The sequence below is a fragment of the Rhinolophus hipposideros genome (genome assembly GCF_964194185.1).
Source record: "Rhinolophus hipposideros genome assembly, chromosome: X".
NCBI classification, from domain to species: domain Eukaryota; kingdom Metazoa; phylum Chordata; class Mammalia; order Chiroptera; family Rhinolophidae; genus Rhinolophus; species Rhinolophus hipposideros.
The window spans coordinates 95,525,055-95,548,600 of record NC_138046.1 but is presented as its reverse complement, the minus strand read 5'-3'; the positions used below and the strand labels follow the sequence as shown (position 1 = coordinate 95,548,600).

General features: G+C 47.1%; 2 protein-coding genes and 1 pseudogene across 3 annotated transcripts; all 3 read right to left on the bottom strand.

Annotated features, from left to right (window-relative positions):
• Nucleotides 1-2,533: 2,533 nt before the first annotated feature.
• On the bottom strand, nucleotides 2,534-3,204 carry LOC308495097 (bax inhibitor 1-like; annotated as a pseudogene). Its single transcript has one exon. The product of its transcript is annotated as a bax inhibitor 1-like (transcript).
• A 299-nt stretch (nucleotides 3,205-3,503) lies between these two features.
• Nucleotides 3,504-3,743, bottom strand: LOC308494620 (reactive oxygen species modulator 1-like; the record flags this gene model as incomplete). Its single annotated transcript, XM_081042478.1, has 1 exon — nucleotides 3,504-3,743. One exon carries the CDS (start codon nucleotides 3,741-3,743, stop codon nucleotides 3,504-3,506), a length of 240 nt encoding a protein of 79 aa, XP_080898604.1.
• Nucleotides 3,744-18,548: 14,805 nt separating this feature from the next.
• On the bottom strand, nucleotides 18,549-18,862 carry LOC308494550 (BLOC-1-related complex subunit 7-like; the record flags this gene model as incomplete). The annotated part of the gene is made up of 1 exon (XM_081042329.1): nucleotides 18,549-18,862. The coding sequence occupies exon 1, from the start codon at nucleotides 18,852-18,854 to the stop codon at nucleotides 18,549-18,551; it is 306 nt and encodes a 101-aa protein (XP_080898455.1). The 5' UTR covers nucleotides 18,855-18,862.
• Between the last annotated feature and the right edge of the window lie 4,684 nt (nucleotides 18,863-23,546).

The window sequence follows — 23,546 nt, the reverse complement described above, 5'->3', positions numbered from 1 at the left end:
GGCTAGATTTATTTTTTATTTTTTATTTTTTATTGGGGAATATTGGGGCACAGTGTTTCTCCAGGGCCCATCAGCTCCAAGTCGTTGTCCCTCAATCTAGCTGTGGAGGGCGCAGCTCAGCTCCAAGTCCCGTCGCCGTTTTCAGTCTTTAGTTGCAGGGGGCGCAGCCCACCATCCCATGTGGGAATTGAACTGGCAACCCTGTTGTTCAGAGCTTGTGCTCTAACCAACTGAGCCACCCGGCCGCCCCAGTGTTAATTCATTTTTTAAATGGCAAGCAAGTTCATATGCAGGGGACCCAAGGGCTGGGGTGAGGAAACCTGGGTAATCCCAGTATAAGAGCATTGGGTGCTGGATGAGGGGGAGGAAGGAACGCAGAATTGAGGACCATATGTCATGTTTCCCTTTCTCCTGGAACCTCTGTTAGCAAGATTTTTGGTTTTGTTTTTGCAACACATTCCAGTGTCTGTTGTTAAGCACACACAAGACTTTCCAGGAAAGCCAAGGCCAAGGCCCGGCTGGTTTGGCTGGTAAAGATGCAGTGAGCCACTTTTAGATTTGGACAGTTTATTGCTTACATAAACAGTGAAAGGAAGATTAGCTAAAGGTACTAGCTCCCTGGGTCCTTGTTCCACACCAAGACGGATGACACTGAAACGAACGAGGCCGGATGAGCTAATTTTCTACTGGCAGTATAAAACTAGGCAGTTCATGTCTGCAGCTCTGTCCTGAGTGGGGTGCGTTTGAAAGTCTCATACCTCATCAGAACCCAGGAGGTGATGAGAACCGATCTCCTGAAAGCCTCTCAGGAAGATAGGGGGGTGTTACGGGCTGAATTATGTCACCCCCCCCAACATTCATAATGTTGAGGTCCTGACCCCCAGTACCTCAGAATGTGATTGTACAGATGGCCTCTGACTTAATGATCGTTCGACTTACAATATTTCAACTTTACGATAGTGTGAAAGCAATACACATTCAGTAGAAACCATACTTTGAATTTTGAATCTTGATTTTTTTTTTCCCCTGCTAGTGATATGTGCTATGATTCTCTCTCATGATGCTGGGCAGTGGCAATAAGATGATTTTGCCCAGTTAAAGGTGTTCTGAGCACGTTTAAGGTATGCTAGGCTAAGCTATGATGTTCGGTAGTTTAGGTGTATTAAATGCATTTTTGACTTATGATATTTTCAATTTATGATGGATTTATTGGGATATAATTTCATCGTGAGTTGAGGGACATCTGCATTTGGAGACATGGCCTGTAAAGAGGTAATAAAATTAAAATAAGATCACATGGGTGGGCCCTAATCCAATCTGACTGGTGTCTTTATGAGAAGAGGAGATCAGGAGGCAGACATGCAGAGGAAAGATGACATAAAGACAGAGGAGACGTTGGCTATCGGCAAGCCAAAGAGAGAGGCCTGAAACAGGTCCTTCCCTCTCTATCCTCAGAAGGAACCAAACTTGCTGACACCTTGATCTTGGACTTCCGGCCTTCAGAACTGTGACAAATTAAATTTCTGTTGTTTAAGCCATTCAGTCTGTGGTGCTTTGTTATGGCAGCCCAAGCAGACTAACACAAGAGGAGAGTGGAAGATGGCCTCAGAGCAATTCCTCACAGACTTCCCCATCATCTGGTGTTCTGCCCAGACTCAGATCAGCTGTGGTTCAAGCCTTGTCTTTGTGGCCCAGGTGGACATGTGTCAGGTCACCAGGGCACCATGGTGGAGCTGTTCCTAGGGGGACACCTGCTCTGTGGATAATGAAATATTGTGTTACCTGTGACTTCCAAATACTTGAATACTTGAATATATATATTCACTTGTAAAGTACTGTGTTAACTTCAAGATTTTTATTTTAAAAATGGGATTATACTCTGCTTACTTTCTTGCAAGGTACTTTGTTTCACTTGATGGGCAGTATCACAGGCCATCTTACAGTGGCCACCTGCCTGACACCCGGATTGCCGCTATAATAGTGTACTCTTGAGACCAACATTTCCATGGGTCATCCCCTGAGCACCCACCTTCCTGATGGTGGCAGAGATGACTTGAGAGGTGGTCCAGTAAGGAAACCATTGTGTTTTCAACAACAGAGGTCATGGTGACTTAGGTAGGATGGCAATGAGGATGGAGAAAAGTAGATGAATTGGAGATATAGAGAATATACGTAAAATCTCAACCCTTTTCCTCTCCCACTGCATTCTTCTTCCCTGGTTCATATATGAAAAATCCTTCCGGATATTTAATGCACACAAATCTCATGTTTTATCACATATAAGGTGATAACTTTTGTCTTTTATTTGTTAAGAAAGTGAAATCATACTATTCAATTTTCAATTAGTATATCATACTATTAGGTACTACTAGCATATATAGTATATATATACATATATTGATAATACTATATCATACTATTTTTTTCTGGTTCTTTTCATTAGTACAGAACACACCACCTATAATGTGTGTGCAAAGAGGAAATGAGGGGTGGAGAGAGAGGCAGGCAAATTGGTAAAGGCTGGATGGTCATTTCACTTCTCTTTCTTCTCATCCTTCTCATTCACAATCATGGTCTTTAGGAGTTTCCAGAAGAGAGTAATGAAATCTAAGAAGAGGTCAACGCAGTGCCAGATATAATTCTTATCTCCATTTTCAGCCTTTTTCAATAATGAGTTGAGTATCAAAAAGGACAAAGCCACACATGGGCACCAGCCCCACATACAGGTTTGCCTGGAAAAGCCAAATGGATTCAAAGAAAAGATTCCCCAGGGAATACAAGAGCATCAAGCTCATGGCTGATATCAAGATGCTTCCCAGAAAAAGGTAGCTATGCTGCCTGGCATAGAATGTTCTCCGGGTAAAGCAGGTGTGCCCATAAAGGCAGTGAGCAGGATGGTTTATGACAATGCACAACTCCAGAGCAGGGCCCAAGCCAGCTCCTGTAAGGAAAGCAGATCCAGCAAGAAGTCCCAGTCTTTTTTGCTCAGTTTCATGGTTACGAGGTGTTGCCATCAGCGAAAACTTCAACTCCAGGGAGCCCAGGCCCCTGCAGCCGCCGCAAACACACAGAGGGCAAAACTGGCACAGACCTTCCTCAGTTGCTGCTGTGTCAGGGGGGCCATCTGGGGAAATTTTAAGAGCGCATCAAAGTTGATCTTCCATCACATATGTTCATGATGCCAGAGTCTGTGGGACACAGCCTCCGCTCTTCTGACCCGCCTCTCAGGAGCCCACACAGCTCTTCTAACACTGGCTATGCTTCGTCTATTGCACAATTGTTTGTTTTTTTGCGGGATGCTTCTTTTCACTTGATGATGTGTGAGCAGCCTACATATCAGAACACACACATGTAGCTCGTTCTCTTTTTATCAGCTGCATTCTATTCCAAGTCAGGACGGAACATTATATTATTTTTTTTTTTCAGGCTACTCAAAGTCTTTATTACTGTACATGGGTCGGGACTGATGGGAGGGGGGGAGATGTGGACAACCATTGCCTTGATTAGCATCGGATACCCATCCCAATGGCCACGAACGTGCCAAAGGTGCCGCCACTCTGCCTCATGGTTTTCCCGTTGCCGCCCATCAGCTCCCGACCCCGCATTCCGATCCTGAGACAGAAAAAGGTGCTGAAGAGCGCCCCGGCCGCCATGCCCTCGGCGCAACCCATCACAAAGCCCATCTTCACGCGATCGAAGCAGCTAGGCTGGGACTGTCCATAGGGACCTATGGCCACCGACATCTCGCTCGCGGCTTCGGTCGCTCAGCTCTGCGTCTCCTGTTATATTATTTTTTAAAACCATATCATCATTAGTAAACACAGAGGTTGACACCACTCATTTTCAATGTTATAGTAAACATCCTTGAACATGCAGCCTTGTTCTCTCTCCGGAGTTTCTGTAAGATTGATTCCTAGAATGAAAGTGTTGTCAAGAGGTATAAATCTAATAGGTATGCGTTTCTATGTGCACCAGAAACACATACAAGAATGTTCATAACTGCACCATTTGCAATAGCCCCAAACTGGAAACAGCCTAAATGTTCTTCATCACACAACAGAATAATCAAGTTCGGTCTAGTCATGCAATGGAATTCTATACAGCAACAAAAATGAGTGTGCTTGCTTCATAGAACAGCACAGATGAAGGCAACAAATATTTGGTGAAAGACACCAGACACAAAAGAATATACACTATATATAGTAATTGCATTCATGGAATGTTCAAAAACAGGCAAATCTTGTTAGAAGTCAGGATAGTGGTTACCTTTCGGGAGGTTTACTGATGGAGAAAGGACACAGGGGGACTCCTGGGTACTGATAATTTCTCTTTCTTTGATCTATGCAATGGTTACACGGGTGTATTCAGTGTCTGGGCCACACACGATTTGTGTATTTTTATATAGGCATGCTCTGCTTCAATAAAAGTTTACCTACATTACTTTAAAGGTACATGTATTTAAAATAGTGACTGGAACTGCCAAATTGCCCTCCCAAATGGTAGCACCAATTTGCACACTCACCAATAACACACATGAGTTCTCCTTTTTCCACATCCTTGCCAACGGTGATGCTGGAAGGCTTTTTGATTTTTTGCCAATTTGATGGCTTTTGGAAAAAAAACAAACCTTTGCATTTTCATTTTCCTAATCACCAGTAAGTTGAGTCTCTTTCATGCTTATTGGCCCTGTGAATGTCTTTTTCTATGAATTACCTGTTAGACGTTCCCCATTTTTCTATGGAACTGTTTGGTTCTTATTTATATAAAACAGACATTAACTTTTTGTTGGCTGTGTTGCAAACATGTTCTCGTAGAGCACCTTTTGTCTTTTCACTTGTGTATGGCACACCTCGGGGGCCTCATGGGGCTGGGAGGGCTGTGGCAGGCCTGAGCATGCATCTCTGCTGGGCTCTGGCCATGCGTTGCCGGTGGGAAGGGGGGAACCAGTGTGCTAGATTCTTCAGGACATGCTGGAAATATGCATTTTTGTGGGAAAACTTCCAATTTTAACATGCTAGCAACTTGTTCAAAAAATTTTAAGTGCTATGAGACAACACGTGTGTGGGCTGGGTGGGATCTGTAGGACACCAGTTTGCAACCTCTGGTTGATGCTGTATTTCTCTGCAAAGGAGGTTTTACAAAGGAGGTTTTGTTTGTCCATCTGTCCATCTTTTCTTTTATGATTTCTGTGTCATATGGTTTTCTTTTAATCAGTTTAACACATTTTTAAACTTTTAAAAAAAATTTGTTTATTGGGGAACAGTGTGTTTCTCCAGGGCGCATCAGTCGTCCTTCAATCTAGTTGTGGAGGGCGCAGCTCAGCTCCAAGTCCAGTCCCTGTTTTCAATCTTTAGTTGCAGGGGGCACAGCCCACCATCCCATGTGGGAATTGAACTGACAACCTTGTTGAGAGCTCCGCTCTAACCAACTTGAGCCATCCGGCCATCCCTCCGGCAGCTCAGCGGCAGCTTGTTGTCTTCCATCTAGTTGTGGAGGGGGCAGCTCACTGGCCCACGTGGGAATCGAACGGGCAACCCTGTTGTTAAGAGCTCACGCTCTAACCAACTGAGCCATCCGGCCGCCCCATTGTTTTTTGTGACTCTTTAAATCCTTCTCTTTTAAGGGTACAGAGAGAAGCTTTTCATGCTTTTATTCAAGTCTCCTTAATGAGAAATAAAGGTGAATACTACATTACTGGACTCAGAGATTAGAGGAGGTCCTGACCTTGGGGATGTGGGGGGTTGGGACTGGGGGTGGCTAAAATGCCAAAATTAGAACTCTTTCCCATTTTCTTATTTAAGCACAAGGACCCCCCCCCCAACACACACACCATGGGACTTCAAGGGGAGAGAATAAAGTGTTTTATTTCACAATGAAACCAGGGGTCCCTGGGCATACTGAAATTCATACTAAAATGTGAATGACTTACTTCAAGCTCCTTTCTGGGAGCAAGTGTGCAAGTCAGAGCAGGAAGCGAGCAGCTGGGCACTGCAAGCCTGAAAGTGCAGGAGGATAGAGGAGCTCATCTTGAGCCCCACTCCCCTGCCTGAGGGAACGTCACCATTCCCAATTGTGTTTGCCTTCCCCAGACACTCCCTGCACCACTTAACTCCCACTCTAGCTGGGGGTACTGGCATTGCTCCAAGCAGTTAACAGGAAGTAAAGCAAACACCTCCAATGATCTAGGATACCTTAATGGCCTTTGGTGGTATCATCAGGGCTTTCTCACTCATGTTAATTAGCAGCTTACTTTGGTCAAGGCAGCATATCTGGAAACTGCTCTGGGGGTAGAAAAAATGTCTGGCTGCATACACAGCAGGACCCAACAAGGGATAAAATGGGACTGCCAGCTGAGGGTGGGGCATGGCTCATTCTTTTTCTAGCACTGGATGATTGAGACGCTAGGCTCACCCGGGAGAGTCGGTACTGATGGGCATACATTTATTACTAATAATCGTAAGTCCATTTATTGAGTGTCTAGTGTGTGCTAGAATCTGTGCTGAGCACTGTACATGCGCCGCCTCACCTCCTTTAATCCACACTCAGCCTGTGAGGTGGGGCCATTACTCTAAGTGATGGAGCCCAGTGTGAATCAGGTGGCATGCATGATCAAGGCTTCAGAATTTCTACTTCCAGCTCAGGACCTCCTGCCCTTCCAACCCCAGGCCAGGCAGGGGCAGCCCTCCGTTCTAGCAATCTCTCCAGCCTAGCCTTGCAATGCTGTGGGTCCTGGGTCCCCTGCCCACAGGTGTTTGGAAGTGGCCCTATGTACTGACAGTGCAGGCTCCAGGCTCACTGACCCCCCCCCCCTTCTTCTTTGCCTCGGTGCCCACCCCCTTCCTCTTGCCTTGCACTTTGGTGCTGCTTCCTTCCCATCTCTCCCCTGGTTGAGGACTAAGGTGTCCTGAGATGCAGGTATGAGGATGGCCAGATGGCTCAGTTGGTTAGAGCGTGAGCTCTCAACAAGGTTGTCAGTTCAATTCCCACATGGGATGGTGGGCTGCACCCTCTGCAACTAAAGATTGAAAACAGCAACTGGACTTGGAGCTGAGCTGCGCCCTCCACAACTAGATTGAAGGACAATGACTTGGAGCTGATGGGCCCTGGAGAAGAGCTGATGGGCACTGTTCCCCAATATTCCCCAATAAAAAAATAAAAATAACGCAGGCATGAACTAATAATGAAGGTGCTCTCGATGGGAAGAGTTTTAAGGTGCGACTTTTCCAGGCTGCACACATTCATAAAAAGCAGCATAGACAATACTGTTTATTTTCTGATTCTAAAAGCAATCATGCCCTCTGTGGAGAAGTTGAATATATGGAAAAGTATAAAGAAAACCTCATTTTACCACCTGGAGATAATCATCGTCAACATTTTCAGATGGCTCCTGCCACTTGTTTTCATATATTTTTCATGTATACCTATATATAAATTTCAAATAGATATAATTTTTAAGCGAAGTTGAGATTGTTCTAGCAATATACTTTTAGATCAGCTCTTTCCACACATATGCGAACACTGCTGAAAGGGGCCCCATGAAGGCAAATGTTTTCTGGGTATTATGGGTGGAATCAAGGAAAGGGGAAGGTGTGGGTCTTTTTCAGATGGGGGGTTCCCTTCCCCACCCAGGACACAGTTGCTCCTGGGCCTCTGGGGTGGAGAGCTGATACCATCAGCTTAGGATGAGGGCAAGGAAAGATCCTTCTGCCACCTTCTTCAATGTCACTCACCAGTAGGAAGTGACATTGGGAAGGTAGGGAGCTTCCCAGCAGCATCTGCCTGGGCTAGCAGGGGCCGCTGGTCATGCCCCACCCACTCCATTGTAAGCCAGGTCCCCACAGCTACCCCCTCCACCATGGTTCAGTGTGTGTGTGTGTGTGCGTGTGTGTGTGCCTGTCTTGAGGGGGGCTGTCTCATGGAGGAACAAATGGGCTGGCTTCTGGTTTCTTGAGGCACTCCAGTGGTGGGGGCAGGGGGCCCATAGCCAAGGCACTTCCTGCCTCTCGAGAAATAAGCCACCTTTTGCCTGTGACTGTGATGCTGCTGACCCCATTTACTGTTTTCCTAGAAGTGAACACGGATTTGCTCTGAGTTCTATCATCCCTTGTGACCTAGGGCTCATGGAAGCAGCACCAAGAGCATAAGACTGGCCACCCTCAAGGGAACATGGGATGGCTGCCAGCCCTGTGAGTATGCCCCTGCCTCCCTCTTCCAACCACCTGATAAAAACAAAGTTCTAGAACTATAGGAAGGTTTGGTACCTCCCTGGAAGGCCAGCCATTCATTGGTGTCGGTGGAGGAGGCCCTGCTAGGCCATAATAGTTAGAACAAGGGGGACCTGGGTTAGAGTCCCAGCTCTGATCCTAGCCATGCCACCTTGGGCAAGTTACTCAGCCCCTCTGAGTTCAGTCTCCTGGCTGGTAAAATGGGCCTAACAGTACTTACTTCCCAGAGATGCTCTGCAGATCAGAGGCTTTAAAGTCCGTACCTAAGACATCCACTACAGTGTCCAAAACACAGCAGATGCTCAACAAATGACCATTGTTATTGTGTCTCAAATTTACTCCTCATAACTTTTGGCAAAAAAACCATATTATCATCCCATTTTATGGAAGGAGCAGCTGAAGCTCAGAAAGGTGAAACAGTGTTTCAGTTATTTATTACTGTGTACAAACCATCCCAAAACTAGTAGCTAACAATAACAGTGTGATAACGAATGGATGATAATTTCTTATGATTCTGTAGATTAATTGGGTGGTTCTTGGGCTCTAGGTGTCAGCTGGTGTCTCTTATGTGGATACAATCAATTAGAAGCTAGATTGTGCTGGAAGGTCAAAGAAGGCCTCTCACATGCCTGGGGTCCTGGTGCTGGCTGTTGGCTGGGCTGCCTCAATTATCTTTCTTAGGACCTTTTTCACCAGGCTAGCTTGGGCTTCCCCAAGCATGGCAGTTGGTTTCCAGGAGGAAGATTTCCCAAGAGGACAAGCCTTAATGTGAAAGCACTTACCAAGCCTCTGTTTAACATCAAGACAAAGGGGGATGTCTTGTTAATGTCATGTTGGCCAAAAGATCACATGGCCAAACCCAGAGTCAATGTGGGAGGCGACAACATGAACGTACATATACTGGGTAGCATGACTCATCAGGGGCTGCCCACATAACAGTGTACCAAAACCGGCTTGCCTAGGATCACATGGCTATTGAATGGCAAAGCTGGGATTTGAACCCAGTTCTATCTGACTCCAAAATCCATGCTCTTCCCTTAAGGCACAGCCGAGGGTGGCTCTGTGGCAGGCTGGCATTTGTGGCCCCTCCACCATAGTCTGATAGTGAGGTGATTTTCCATCTTGCCTCCAGTCTACCTCCATCCCAGTACTCCATGATGTCCTTAAACTTCTCCTGCTTATGTGACAGAGGGGAGAAAGTTCTCCTTTTCCGGCTGTGCCCCCTCCTCCCTTCTGTCTCCCATATCAACTACAGAAAGCCGTTCCTCCTTCCTCCAGAGTTCCAGCTAGGACAAGAGTGGCCCTATCACTTCTAGCCTCTCCCGCTACAGCAGCATTCTGGCTCTGGCTGCCCTCAAGCCTCAAGGCACACACACCTCTCTGGACCTCAGCTCTATTTTCAGGTGTACCCTTATTAGGAAAGCAAGGCTCACGGGAACAAAAACAATCTCATGGAGAGAAGCCCAAGTTAATAGCATACTGTCGTCATCCCAGTGGACTTCTAGTCCATGCCCTGAGATAGGCCCCCTACCTTGACTCCTGTCTACACTCAGCCAGAGGCTAATTTGAGCTGGCTCTACAGTGATGACTGTGGGAACCCAGCCCCTTCTGACTCTTGCCTTCCTCTAACTGAGTCAGATCCCGGTCAATTCCCCCCACCAGTCTGACCCCAAGGCCTGCATTTAGGTAAAGAAAGCCCTTTTCCTGTTTCCAGTTCGTGTTGGCTGTGAGAATTGCACATTTTCCTATGGCTGGACTCTCACTCTTCCTTCTTCTTGAGGCCCCAAGAGGGTAAGCCATTTGTTCAACATCTTATCATGAGCTGATGGCAAAGCTGGGGTCTTGAACGTGGGGCACCATCTCTAGCCATTATTCTTACAGGAACCCCAGTGTCCCCTGTCTGCATTTTTGGGGGTCTGAGCAGGGCCCACAGATATTCTGCCTCAGCGTGGAGTGAAGGCTAACAAAAATCAAAGCCTTCCGAGAAAGAGGAAATGTTTTCTGCATGCTGCATTGATGACCTTGTGAGGTATGTGTGTGTGGGAGGCCTTATACTTGTGCCCAAAGAAAAGTCATGGTCAGTGAGAAAAACTTTGATGGGAAAGAGTCTGAGATGGAGACCAGAAATATCATCATGCAGCTGTCGGAGATGAATACAGGACCCTCTGTCAGACCAGGCCAGTTCTCCTGATGTAAGATCAACAGATCGAGGCCCTGGGATGTGGAGCTCCCAGGAAGTGGACTGGGGTGCATGAGGTATCTAGGAGTTGGTGGTGTCCTGTGTGGTCTCACTGAGGGAAGCCAGGCAAAATCTGGCAACTGTGCTGTAATGGCCAGGGCTCTTGGCTCCGAGCAACAGGAAGCAATTCTGGTCTATTGAAGCTGAAAAGGACTTTATCAAGAAGATCTTGGGGAGTTCACAAAATAACCAGGAGGGCTGGAGAACCGGGTTTGGAAAGCAGGCCAAACAAAGGCGGCTGTGCAGAACCACAGCCAAAGTGAGGCCAATCCAGTGACAAGCCCACTGCCAAGTCTAGGATGCCCAGACTTACGCTGCCACCTCTGGACATGGCTATGGTGCCTGCTATCCCCAGAATGGAGTGTCATTGCCATGGTGACTGACACCTTCCACCAGAAGGCACCTCTGTGCTTCCTGCATCTCTTTATCCCCAGCTTCTGACGCTGAGTCTTTGATGGAGGCATCTGATTGGTTGAGCCTAAGTTAGGAGCTCACGCTTACTTCAATGGCAGCTGGGAAAGTGAACATCTGGCATGTTTAGCTTCTCTGGGGGGAGGCAACCAGGAACATGGAGAATTTGTCAAACATGGTAGTGGAGGTTGGAATCAGGTCAGCCATACACCTACCCCACCTGGAAAAATGTAGAGCAGCTATCCCCAGTGAGTGCTAGGTAATTGTATGCCTTCAGGGACAGCCTGAGCTCATCTTCCCTTCCTCCAGATGGTGATGGAAGTGTGTGTGTGTGTTTAAGGACAGGAACACATTACATGGTGTGACGTCAGGAACCCTGGGTTTGATCCTGAGTCCCCTCTGCCTGTTGACTTTAGACAAGCTAGCTGTTCTCAGTCTTGGGGCCGCAGCTCCATTTCACCACCCGCTGCCTAGTCCTTGAGCATGCAGAAGTTGGGTGGTAGCTTCTGCTGTCATCCGGGCCATTGGGCCAAAAGATGCCCAAAGACTGCTGTGGGGACAGCGTCCCAGAGAGCAGCTTCCAGGCTCTCGACTTCACGTGCAAAGGTGCTGGCTTGGGTAGTAGGTGGTGATCAGCTGTGACTAGTTGGCCATCAGCTGTTACCGTTGAGCCATTAGCCACTGATATAACTGCTGTGGCTGAGCCAGCAAGTGTGGATTGCAGCTAGAAAGCTTGGTTGGTTGGTTGGCAGAGAAACAGATGGCGGATGGCAGGTCATGTGGTTCCTGCTTCCTGTGTCTGCAACCCAGCCGCCAGCAAGACTATAGTGGTATGACTCCCCTATCTATGGCTCCGTGGGTGTTCCTTTTTGGCCTCACCATGTCCTGCGTTCTTATGTGGGGATAGGGAGCTGAGACCCTGCGTTACAACTGCCAAAGCCCCAAATGGAATGGGGCTGTCAGTGGATGTAACAAATGAGAGTGCAGGTTTTGGAGTCAGAGAGATCAGAGTTTATCAGCCATGTGACCTTGCACATGTTCGTTAACTTCTCCGAACCTTAGCTTCCTTACCTGCCAAATGGAGATGAGCTGACAGGAACTCAGCCTCCATTGGAACCTGGTCCTACAGTGCCTCTGCATTCTGCAGATGTTGGAAGGCTAAAAACTACGGTTCCCAGACACCTTTGCAGCTGGGGCTAGGGATGACAATTAGGTTTTCGCAATTAGATGCACTTGTGTGAGGTTAGGAAGGCATGGTGAGGCAGAGACTACTTGCTTGCTACTCTGGCTGTTGCTGCTGGAGACACTGTGTGTGTGTGTACATTCTAGTGTTTGATCAGTCACCAGCTTTGTGGGTATTGAGAGGTATTGTGGTGGTAGTGGCCTCCTGACCCCTGGATGGCAGCTACAACTATTGTGCAGTAGGTCCTCACTTAACGTCATCATAGATTCTGCGACTTTAAGCCAAATGTTGTGTAATGAAACCAACTTTACCATAGGCTAATTGATATAAACAAGCATTAAGTTCCTTTGGCACCTCATCAACATTATAACAAAACAACATTGAACAAAACCAAGTTATTCAAGGACCTGCTTGCTGTACTCTTGAAATTAACATCTCTGTGGGGGGCCCCCTCTCTCCCCACCTTCCTAATGGTGGCAGAGATGGCAGCAATCTTGGTGGCCCAGCTCAGTGGTGTTATGGGAGTCTAGAGCCTGTTCCTCTGGCCCTTCCAAGCACCTAATTTTTTGTATTAAATCTCTTCCTTTTTTTAATTTTCTAATTCTATTTTTTCAAACTTTATTTGTATCTTTTAATTTAATTTAATTCATTGGGGTGACATTGGTTAGTAAAATTATATAGGTTTCAAGTGTACAATTCTATAATACATCTTCTATATATCACATTGTGTATTCACCACCCAAAGTCAGTTCTCCTTCCATCACCATATATTTTACCCCCTTTACCCTCATCTACCACCCCCCCTTACCCTCTGGTAACCACTACATTAGTTGTCTGTGTCTATGAGTTTTTGTTTGTTTGTTTGTTGCTTTCAGTTTTATATGCTACACATGAGTGGAATCATATGGTTCTCTGCTTTTTCTGTCTGACTTATTTCGCTTAGCATTATACTCTCAAGATCCATCCATGTTGTCACAAATGTTCCTATATCATCTTTTCTTACCGCCGAATAGTGTTCCATTGTGTATATATACCACGGCTTCTTTATCCATTCATCTATCGAAGGACATTTTGGTTGTTTCCATGTCTTGGCCACCGTAAACAAAGCTGCAATGAACATAGGGGTACATATTAGATTGGTGCACAAGTAATTGTGGTTTTGGACCACGAATTTTAAATCGTTATAACTAGGTTCAAACACATTTTTATTAATCAAAATAGGAACCATTACAATCAACACATTTTTGCCAACGAGAAATAAGTTTGTTTATTCCTGTAGTGTAAAAATCCGTGCTTTGGGATTCGATGAAGTCTTGGAAAGCATTTTCTGCATTCTGCTGGTTGTGGAAGCATATTCCCTGCGAAAAGTTCTCAAGATGCTTGAAGAAGTGGTAATTGGTTGGTGAGAGGTCAGGTGAATATGGCGGATGAGGCAAAACTTCGTAGCCCAATTCGTTCAACTTTTGAAGCATGGATTGTGCGACCTGCAGCCGGGCGTTGTCGTAGAGAAGAACTGGGCCCTTTCTGTTGAACAATACTGGCTGCAGACATTGCAGTTTTTGGTGCATCTCATCAATTTGCTGGGCAAACTTCTCAGATGTAGCAGTTTCACAGGGATTCAGAAAGCTGTGGTGGATCAGACCAGCAGCAGACCACCAATCAGTGACCATAACCCTTTTTTGGTGCAAGTTTGGCTTTGGGAAGAGCTGTGGAGCTTCTTCTCGGTCCAACCACTGAGCTGGGCATCGCTGGTTGTCGTATAAAATCCCCTTTTTGTCGCATGTCACAATCTGGTCGAAAAATGGTTCATTGTTGTTGCAAAGAATAAAAGAAGATAACATTTCAAAATGACGATTCTTTTGTTTTTGTTTTGTTTTCAGTCAGCTCATGAGGCACCCACTTACTGAGCTTTTTAACCTTTCCAATTTGCTTCAAATGCCAAATGACCGTAGAATGGTCGATGTTGAGTTCTTCGGTACCTTCTCATGTAGTTGTAAGAGGATAGCTTTGAAGATTGCTCTCAGTTGGTTGTTGTCAACTTCCAATGGCTGGCCACTATGCTCTTCATCTTCAAGGCTCTCGTCTCCTTTGCAAAACTTTTGAACCACCACTGCACTGTACGTTCCTGGGCCAAATGCGTTGTTGATGTTGCGAGTTGTCTCTGCTGCTTTACGACTCATTTTGAACTCGAATAAGAAAATTGCTCGAATTTGCTTTTTGTCTAACATCATTTCCATAGTCTAAAAATAAATATAAATTAAACAGCAAGTAATACGTCATTAGCAAAAAACATAAAGCGAGAAATGCGCATTAAAATGATGTGTAACATAGCCACATTTATTTTAGAACATATTCCAATATCAAAGGGCAAATTTCAACAATGCAAAAACTACATTTACATTTGCGCCAACATAATATATCTTTACCGAAAATCTATATTAAATCTCTTCTTGCTTAAAATAGCTGGAAAGGTTTTTTGTTTCCTTCAACTGAACCCTGACTATGATAAGGGTAAGATCCATTGCTCACACAGTTGTTGGAATGAGGTGAGATGGTAGCTTTGCAAACTGTAAAGCCCTTTAGGAATGCTAGTCTCCATGTCAGGGGAGACTAAACATAATACAAATCTGTGTGATGAACCACTCCAAGTTTAAACGCCCACACTTAGTTCTGTTCGTAGAGCTGCTAGGGCAGAAGACAACCTGAAAGAATTCAGGTAATTTGGGTGAGTCACCTGCTTTCAGAGACTGAAAGGATTCTCCTGCATATTCAGAGAGAATTCCACCTCCCTGTCTGCTGTCAGAGCAATGGCTGTCCCCACAGGTGTGCCTGGGTAGCTGGGAAAGGTGGCAGGATTCCTGGTGTGAGCCCACCAGGTCAGCTACCACAGAATTTTCCCCTGCTAGTGCCTGGGGTCTGCCATTAACACCACTTTAATTCTTTACCTCCTCCCAGTTAAATCTCTGTATTTATAAAACCTCCCCCTCCTCTCCCATCAAGTTTGAAGGATCTCCCTTTCTGTGAATAACATTCTCATGGCCATGGCATTGGCCCATTTGGGTAAGATTTTCCAGAGACAAGAATGAAGAGAATGTAAATTCTTTGGGGTTGCTTGGGAAGACGTTCAAAACACACGGAGGCTGAAAGCTGGGGTTGGGGAGACTGGGCAACTCCAGCACAAGGGCGCTGGGTGCTGAGGTAGTTGAGGAACACAGGATTGGAAAAAAAAGCGCGTAAGTAATGGGGGACCTTGAGGAGACCCCCACTCTGTTCAGCGAACAGGTTGTTTTCTCCGCTCATAGATACAAACCTCTCACCCTCCAGTACCCTTCATCCTATGGCCTGTCACAAAATGTGGACCCTCTGTGGTGTGAGGGGGCAGGCAGGTGGTCCTGGGGGCCATGAAGTTGGGTGGAAGCTGGGCTCGTGTTGGCTGCCAGAACAATCCAGGTTCCGCTCCAGCCCATGAGGGGGTTTGAGGCTGAGTGGGCAAGATAAACCGTTTCAGTGGTTTTCAGGCGCCCTAATCAATTGCAAGGCAGGGCGAAGCCTCCGGGGACAGATAAAGCCAGCTCTGCGCTCCAAACCCAGTTGGAGCCAACGTTTGTGTGGTTTGAACTTTTGTGTGGTTTGGACAAGTTCGCTGTGCTGTGCTGGGGCGGTTTACTCTGTTTCCAAACTGCAGCACAGAGAGGCAAATCGCCCTGGACCCCACAAGCCACCTCGGAAATTAGATAGGTGGCCTAACGCACCCTCCTACAGGCTCCGGTAAGAGATGCTGGGAGTGTCCAGGCCATAACCCTGGTTCTTGCCAATGGCGAGGTGTAGACGGTTTTAGAAATGCTCTCTCACCCGAGGCAGGCGAGGCCTTCGCGTCAGGGAGTTGAGCAGCAGGTTTGATTCTCTGTTCCTGCTTCCAAACTAGAAAGCCGCATGCCCACTTTCGGATTCCATCTTCAGCCACGGCTGCCTCCGGGACGTGCAGTCGCCCCGCGCCGAGGAAGCCCGGGACGCTGGGGACACCGCCTGGAGCCTCCGCGCATAGCACCGGGGCGGTTTTTTCCCCCCTCCCAGCTTGAGGCTCCTCGTTTAACCTCTAAGATGCCAGAAGATCGCAACGCTCGCCGGCAGGCCTTTAGCGAGGCTGGGCACCCCAGATCCGAGAGCTGCCGGCGGGCACTGCATGTGCCAGTGCCTGTTGCGCTTGTGTGCAGGAGAGCAAGGTGCCCGGCTAAGTGGACCGACGCTGGGCCGGCAGGGACCCATGTGACAATGCCCTATCCCCCTGGGAAGCCTGTGCCAGCCTGTGGGGCCACAGCAAAATAGAACCAGGAACATGTGCTGCTTGGGAGGGAAACTCTGGCGCCTGGCATTATCTCAGTGACGCTCTCACCCTCCAGGGATCGTCCTGCCTCCACGGAAAGTAGGGACCAGGAGAAGAGAACATGAACAGAGAAAGAAAGGGAAGTGGGAAGAAACTGGTCACGGAGGCTGCTATTTTTATTTTTTGCTACAGCTGCGTGTGTTTCTCTGACCAACTAGGCAGCGAAAATTAGACTGGCTCCCACTGAAAACAGGTCCTAAACTTGTGGGTGGGGCAGGGCGGTTACAGGAGTGGGAGGTGTGCAGGAAAAGGGCGAAGAAGGGGAAATCTTTGAGGATCCAGCAAACTGCATTTTCCAGAAGCTCTCACTACGCAGAACAACGCCTCCGCTGTCCAGTCCCAGATGCCTCCTCCTTAACCTTGGCTCTCAGAGGTGGAACATCCTTTCCCTTCTGTGTGACATCTTGAGCATGACCCAGTCAAGACTGGGGATTTATTCATCAGTATTTTCTGCTGTTTGGCTTCAGAGGAGTCCTTATCCTTACTGGCAAAGAACAAGCCGTGCTGAGTGATATCAGTTACCATGGTCATCCCAGCAGCTGGAGAAACGGAGCAAATGTTCCAAACAGGAAACCAAGATTGGGGGTGAGGGCCCTAGAGGTAGTCTTTGGAGGCCTTGATTGTCTATTTCAGCAGTTCCCAAAGTGTGATCCAGAGGACCCCTACGGGTTCCTAAAACCTTTTCAAACTGTCTTTTCTAACTGCAAAGCTCCACGAGTCTGGATTTTCTTCATATACTTCAATCAAAACAACATATCAAAACAGATTGGCTGCTGAAGCAGCTATGAGAAAACAGCTGTCTTCTATTCAAACAGATAGTAAAGAGGTTTGCAAGAATGTAAAACAGTGCCACTTTTCACACTACTTGCTTCAGAAAATATGGTTATTTTTTCATCACATTGTGCTATTGATGACAATATGTGTGTCAGTTATCTATTGCTGTGTAACAAATTACCCAAAAACTTAGTGGCTGCAAACGACAAATATTTATTATCTCTCCGTTTTTGTGAGTCAGGATTCCGGGAGCAGCTAGTGTAGCTGGGTGAGTGTGGCTCAGAGTTTCTCATGAGGTGTGGTCCAGGGCTGCAGTCATCATAAAGCTCAACTGGGGAAGGAAAGGATTCACTTCCAAGCTCACTCACATGGCTGTTGACGGGCTTCAATTCCTTGCCATGGGGTCCTCTCCACAGGGCTGCCTCATGACATGGCAGCTAGCTTCCCCCAAAGAGAGTGAAAGAAAGCACCCAAGACAGAAGCCACAGTCATTTTATAAGCTGACTTTGGAAGTGGTATCTCATCACTTTTGTCTATTAGAGGTGAGTCAATAAGTCTAGCCCACATTTAAGGGCATAACTCAAGGGTGGGGCATGGAAGACAGAAGGTGGGGGATTATGGCCACCGTCTTAGAGGCTGTCTGCCATGCATGTACTAAGCTCGCTATTGTTATTTTTATATCAATTAATAAATATTTAAAACTTCTCAGTTTTCATTTTTTTTAAAGTCAGGTTTATTGAGATACAATGTTTAGTGTACATTTCTGTGAATTCTGATAAACATATACCTCACCACAATCAAGGCTTAGAACAATTCCCTTGCCCAAAAAAGTTTCTTCTTGTCTCTTTGTACTAAAAGCCCCTCTGTCGGGAAAGAATGTCCAAACCTATGGAAAAGTTTTTTAAGAGTTTATTTAAGCCAAGGTTTCGAGGACCTGCCCAGAAGCAAGATTCAACAGATTGAGAAAATCCTCCAGAGAATGGAAGTTCTGAGTTCCTTCTATGCATTTATAATCAAAGAAGAAAACATAAGGAAGGTACATGAAATCCACTGGTGGTAGGTTAAGGAGGCAGGAGAAAGCAAAGCAGGGAAATCTCTAGAATTGTGTAAAAACCAAAATGGAGAAACCTTCTTCTTTTCCATGGGTGGGTAGGGCATAGGTATAGTTAACATTTACAGCACATGGAGGTGGTATGCGGGCAACGAGATAACAAGGACAGGTTCTGTGGGCTTGTGCCTTGGTGCCTGCAGTTGTGCCTTCGAGGGGCAGCATAAAGAGTTCTGCAAGATGTCTTCTCGTCAGCATCAGGAAAAGCCTTCTAATAAGCTGTTCTATTTCAACTGGTCCTGTAGATCAGATGACTGCTCAACATTTTTCTGAATAGCTTCTTGCTGGTATTGAAGATGTGTTGTTATTATTGCCATTTTCCTTAAACTATCTTCTGAGTGCAAGATGGTGTCTTCCTGCAGTACCATGTTTCGAGCTGCCTGACCTAGCAGCTCAGAGCTCCGGGAGCCCTTCAGCACCTGCTTAGTGAGCGCGATCACGTCAGTACCGCAGGTGTTCACTTTTTCCGTGAGAAGCCCCTTCACGGACTGACCGAATCGCGCTTGCGAGTCCGGCGTCCCAGTCGCCATCACCTCAACTAGTGAACGCCTCCGCTCAGTTTTCATTTTTAATACGGGAAATACTGATAGATATAGCTGATATAAACAAACACTTTTTGGAGTCCTCAATAATAAAGAAAAAAGTAAAAGGGTCCCAAAACCCAAAGGTTTGAAACCTGCTGGTTTAGGGTTATGGTATCTATAGGAGAAGTGCCTTGGTAACATGTGGAGGTCAGTCCACTTACCTACCCACCTACCCATCCATCCATCCATCCTTCTGTCTACCCTTCTATCCATCCATCCATCCATCCATCCATCCATCTATCCATTCATCTATCCGTCCATCCTGTTTTCTATCCTTTCCTTCTCCCTCTTTCTTTCCTTCCTTCCACCCATTCTTCCATCCATCCATCCTTGCATTCATCTACCCATTCACCTATCCACCCATACATCCAATCAAGATGTTCCAACCACTAGGCTAAGGCTGGTGCTTTAATGGTGAACAAAACTTCCAGCGATTGCTCTATGGAGCGTACAACATTTTAACAGCTGACACAATTAACAAGTAAATAAGATGAATTTAAAAGTAATAACTTCAGGTTGTGATAATTTAAACCCCCAAAGCCTGGAGCCCAGGGAAGCAGGTACTCTCAAATTGGCACCATTTTGGGGGGTGATATCACAGACTGGGGTGGGATGGGCACAGACTGCAGGGTCCAGGGAGCAGGGAATGTGTCCCAGCTGTGGTCAGATGGGTGTGAGGCCCTGGTGAGCCAGAATGAGCTGGTGTATCTCAGGTTCTTCATGCCTAGTTAACTGGTGACTGTGGGACTCAAGGTGAGCAATTTGCAAGTGGAACATGAAACCCATGTGAGCAAAGTTCCAATTTCTTGGTTCAATTTCCCTTTTCTCAGCGGAAGGTCTCCTTCTGGAGCTGACCTGACATGTTCTGGCATTTATTTTGATCTTGGAGTAGTCACTCCGTGCCCTGCAATATCCCCTGTGAATGAATCCCTGTGCTAGAGATCCCACCATTTGAGAGTTCCCCAGGGAAAACATTAAAATTAATGGGAAGTGCCTCAACCTACCTTCCCCAAATATGTGAAAATCGGGTTCTTTTATCATCTGGTCACTGGCACCTTGGAAGTTTGAGTTGGCAACTGCCATGCGGGGTCTCCAGCCTACGCCGGTGGGACACCCCGCATGACACACTGCGCAGCGAGTAGGGTATGGCGCCGGCCAGAATCCCCAAAGGGGTAATGGAGCAGTTTATACGTGTGAAAGCTCAGCTTTCAGGCCCGTGAGGAGCGGCGCCGGGAACGGGAGGTGCGTTCTGCCTGGGAGACTTGAGCCTCCGGATGGCACACCACCCTCTAGGCCATGGAAGGGGTCACCTTCCTTTTGGTGATCTGCTGCTGTAGGCTCCGAGGGTTGCAGACATCTTACACCGAGGCCACCACCCACTCAGATACCTGGAACGATGAGCAAGATTCCGACCAGGTAGGAATGGAGTCTGACTCTGGGCAGGAGGACAGGTGGCCCCTACACAGTGTGTGGTGCCCGGTGGCCACTGTTCTCAGGAGTTGGACCCCCAAAGAGGGGTGGGAGGACATGGATGGCTCTCCGGCCAGCATGGAGAGGGCCCTGCAGACTCTGGCTGAGCGGTTGCTGGAGGAGGCGAAGGCTACAGCCGGCCACGTGGGCTGGATGTTCCTCATGGTGATGAAACTCGTGACACAGAAGAAGCCCTTAATGAAATGGCCCAGGTGCGGGACCAGCAGCCCCGGTGGGAGGCACTGGAAGCTCGGGTCGCCTGTTAGGGGAGGGGCCCCACAGTGGAGACTCTGAGGCAGAAGTGGACACCGCGAGTGGAAGCTATGTAGCTCTCAACCCCCATGCCCGGCCCATTGTGCAGCAAAAGGTGAAGCATGAGCAGCCTTTGGGCTGTGGGGGCGTTGCTGCCGGTAACCCAGCTGTGACTGAGTTCACAACCAACCCCCTTGCCAATGTAGCCACGGCAGTTATATTAGTGGCTAATGGCTAACTAGTCCCAGCGGATGGCCATCTACTACCCGAGCCAGCACCTTTCCACGTGAGGTCGAGAATCTGGAAACTGCTCTCCTGCCTCTGTCCCCACAGCAACTTTCTGGTAGGAGGAGGTAGGGAAAGTCTGGGGCAGAGAGAGGCAGCAAACCCAGGCTGGAAACATAGGAGGCTGGGCTCTGAGACAGAAAAAGCAGGGTTCCTTCCTAGGTGGAAGGAACACATCAATGATGAGTAGCGATCTTCCGTACTTCAAAGCCTGGCCTGGCCAGACATGCTCTGGGGGTCAGCTAAGGTAAGAACCCCTCAGCTCCTCTTCCAGCCCCTGAAAGCCACTGAGCATTTTAAAGAGGAAATGTAGTCCTCCACTCAGTGGTTTCATGGTGGGAACTGTGCTCCAGGAGGCCCGGGGGCCCACCCCCTCAGGGAGCATGGCAGTTTGAATCAGTTATAGCAGACTTTGGTGACTATGCCCCTTGAGTTCCAGAAATATCAGCCCAGGCCTCTTTGGGATGACATAGGTCAAGGATGCTTTCTGTGGGGAGATGGGGTGTTGCTTAAAATGTGGCCTCTCTGTGGCCCTTTACAATTCTACTTCCAGAGCAGTCCTCTCCATGATGGTCCATTGGTGGCTTCCGGCCTCAGGTTTGAATGTGGGCTATATCTTAACAAAAATGCTAAAACGATGTGAATATTCGAGTGCAAATTCAACCCCGATGGGTGTTGCCTTTGGTTTCAGGTCTCCTTGTGGATGAAATTTGCAGAATAAATACTAACCAGCTCAGTTGCCCCGTTATCAGTGGATCTCAAAGTGTGGCCAGACCAGCAGTTTCAGCATCACCTGAAAACTTGTTAGAAATGAGAATTTTCAGGGCTCACCCCAGACCTGCTGAGTTACAATCTTTGGGGGTGGGGTGGGACCTGGAGATCTGTGTTTTAACAAGCCCTCCAGGTGATTCTGATGCGCTTTCAAGTTCAAGGTTGAGAGCCACTGCTTTATGAAGTTTATTATCCTCATTTAACAAATGAAGTGCAGAGGGGCTAACTCACTCTCCCAGGATGTGGCCAATAAGTGGGTTGCCAGGACTCAAACCCAGGTCTTGCCTTAAACTGTTTTTTTCTTTCGTCTCTTCCACTCCCTCTGTCTTCGTCCTCACCCCTCTACCTCCTTTCAGTCTTAATCTTCAGTCCTGGAGGTTCTCTACTTGGCTGCCTAGTGACATCACCTGGGGTGCTTTAAAAAATAATGTTGCTGTCAGGGCTCCACCCTAGGAAACTGAATCTCTGGGGTGTGACTCCAGCACTTTTTATTTCTTAGCCACAGGCAGTCTTACCCGAATTCCTCTGCTATTCAAAATGTTTCTGATGAATGCATTTGCACTAAGGTGTTAGTAGCTGAATGTGTTACCTTTCTCAGGGTATCTGCATTTGAAAAAAGAACCCAGGACGTAAAATAGTGAATTGCATAGGCATCTTAGCAAGTGGGAGAGACCAGCTTTTGATCTCGTTTCTCCCACTTGCAGTAGATTTATTGCTGTCACACATCCTGCTAGGAATCTACCCAGCAGTTCTGGCTGAGATTTCCAAATATACTGTGTCTTTTGGAGGGGATTTTTGGGCTAGAAGAACTTGAATGAATCATTTTTGAATGCCCTTAAGCCATCAACCTTGCCCACAGAGGGCTGAGTTTTCCAAACCAGCAAAACCGAAATTATTAAAAATAATAATAAAATTATTTTTAAAGCATTGAAGAATGAATGCTAAGGATCTTCTTCCCCTCGGGTCTTTCCCAATGCCCACCCAAAGATATGCAGCCACAGAAATCAAAGTGGTACCTAAGCTATAAGTTAGATAAGAGTCACTTCCTAGACCCCAATTTAATCAAATCATGTGAGATACATAACATGGCTATTTATAGGACATGACACGATTTAGATGTTGACCTAGGTTGCAGGCCTTTTTTTCAATTGTTGTAAACCTTTGATTTTTACAAGTAAAGAAAAATAAAAGCCCACCCTACGGTGATTTTTTTTCACTGGCAGCTATGTCTCTACTCTGCTTCCTGCACCTGGTGGGGGATACAGCGCAGTCTCCGCCCTTCAGGAAACAGCCCACTTGTCAGCAGCTGGGCTCCCAGGAACAAAGGCCTAGGTTCATTACCACAGTATCGACCCTGACACATTCCACCCAGGCCACCCCCCCTCCCCGGAGTTCCTCAATTCACACCCCAAATGAAATGTAATTGGACCTGGACACCTTTGAAGTCCCCGAGCAAGCAGATTGCCAGCATTTTGAAATGTCCTTGATTTGCATGGTGAGGACTTGGTTGGAGGTGACTTTTTCCTTCCCTTCATACCACAGTTTTAAAGACAGAATTATTTTAAATGTCATTCCCCAACCAGGAAGAGTTACCATGGAAGAAAGAAAAATTCTCAAAGCCAAAAAAAGAAAAGGCAAAATAAGCCTGAGGATTTGCTTAATCTCTATATTTGCCCTTTTGCTTTGTTTTTATTCTGCAAGGGCCACGTATGAGGCCATTGTTTCCTCTCAAACTTCTCTTCAGGTCCCCGACCTAGGGGATGATAAGGACCCAGGAGACCTGGTTAGGAGGTCCTGACGGTCCGCAGATCTCTGTCAGGCCCTGAAGCAAGAAAACAAGCCCCACTGCAGGCCGGTGGG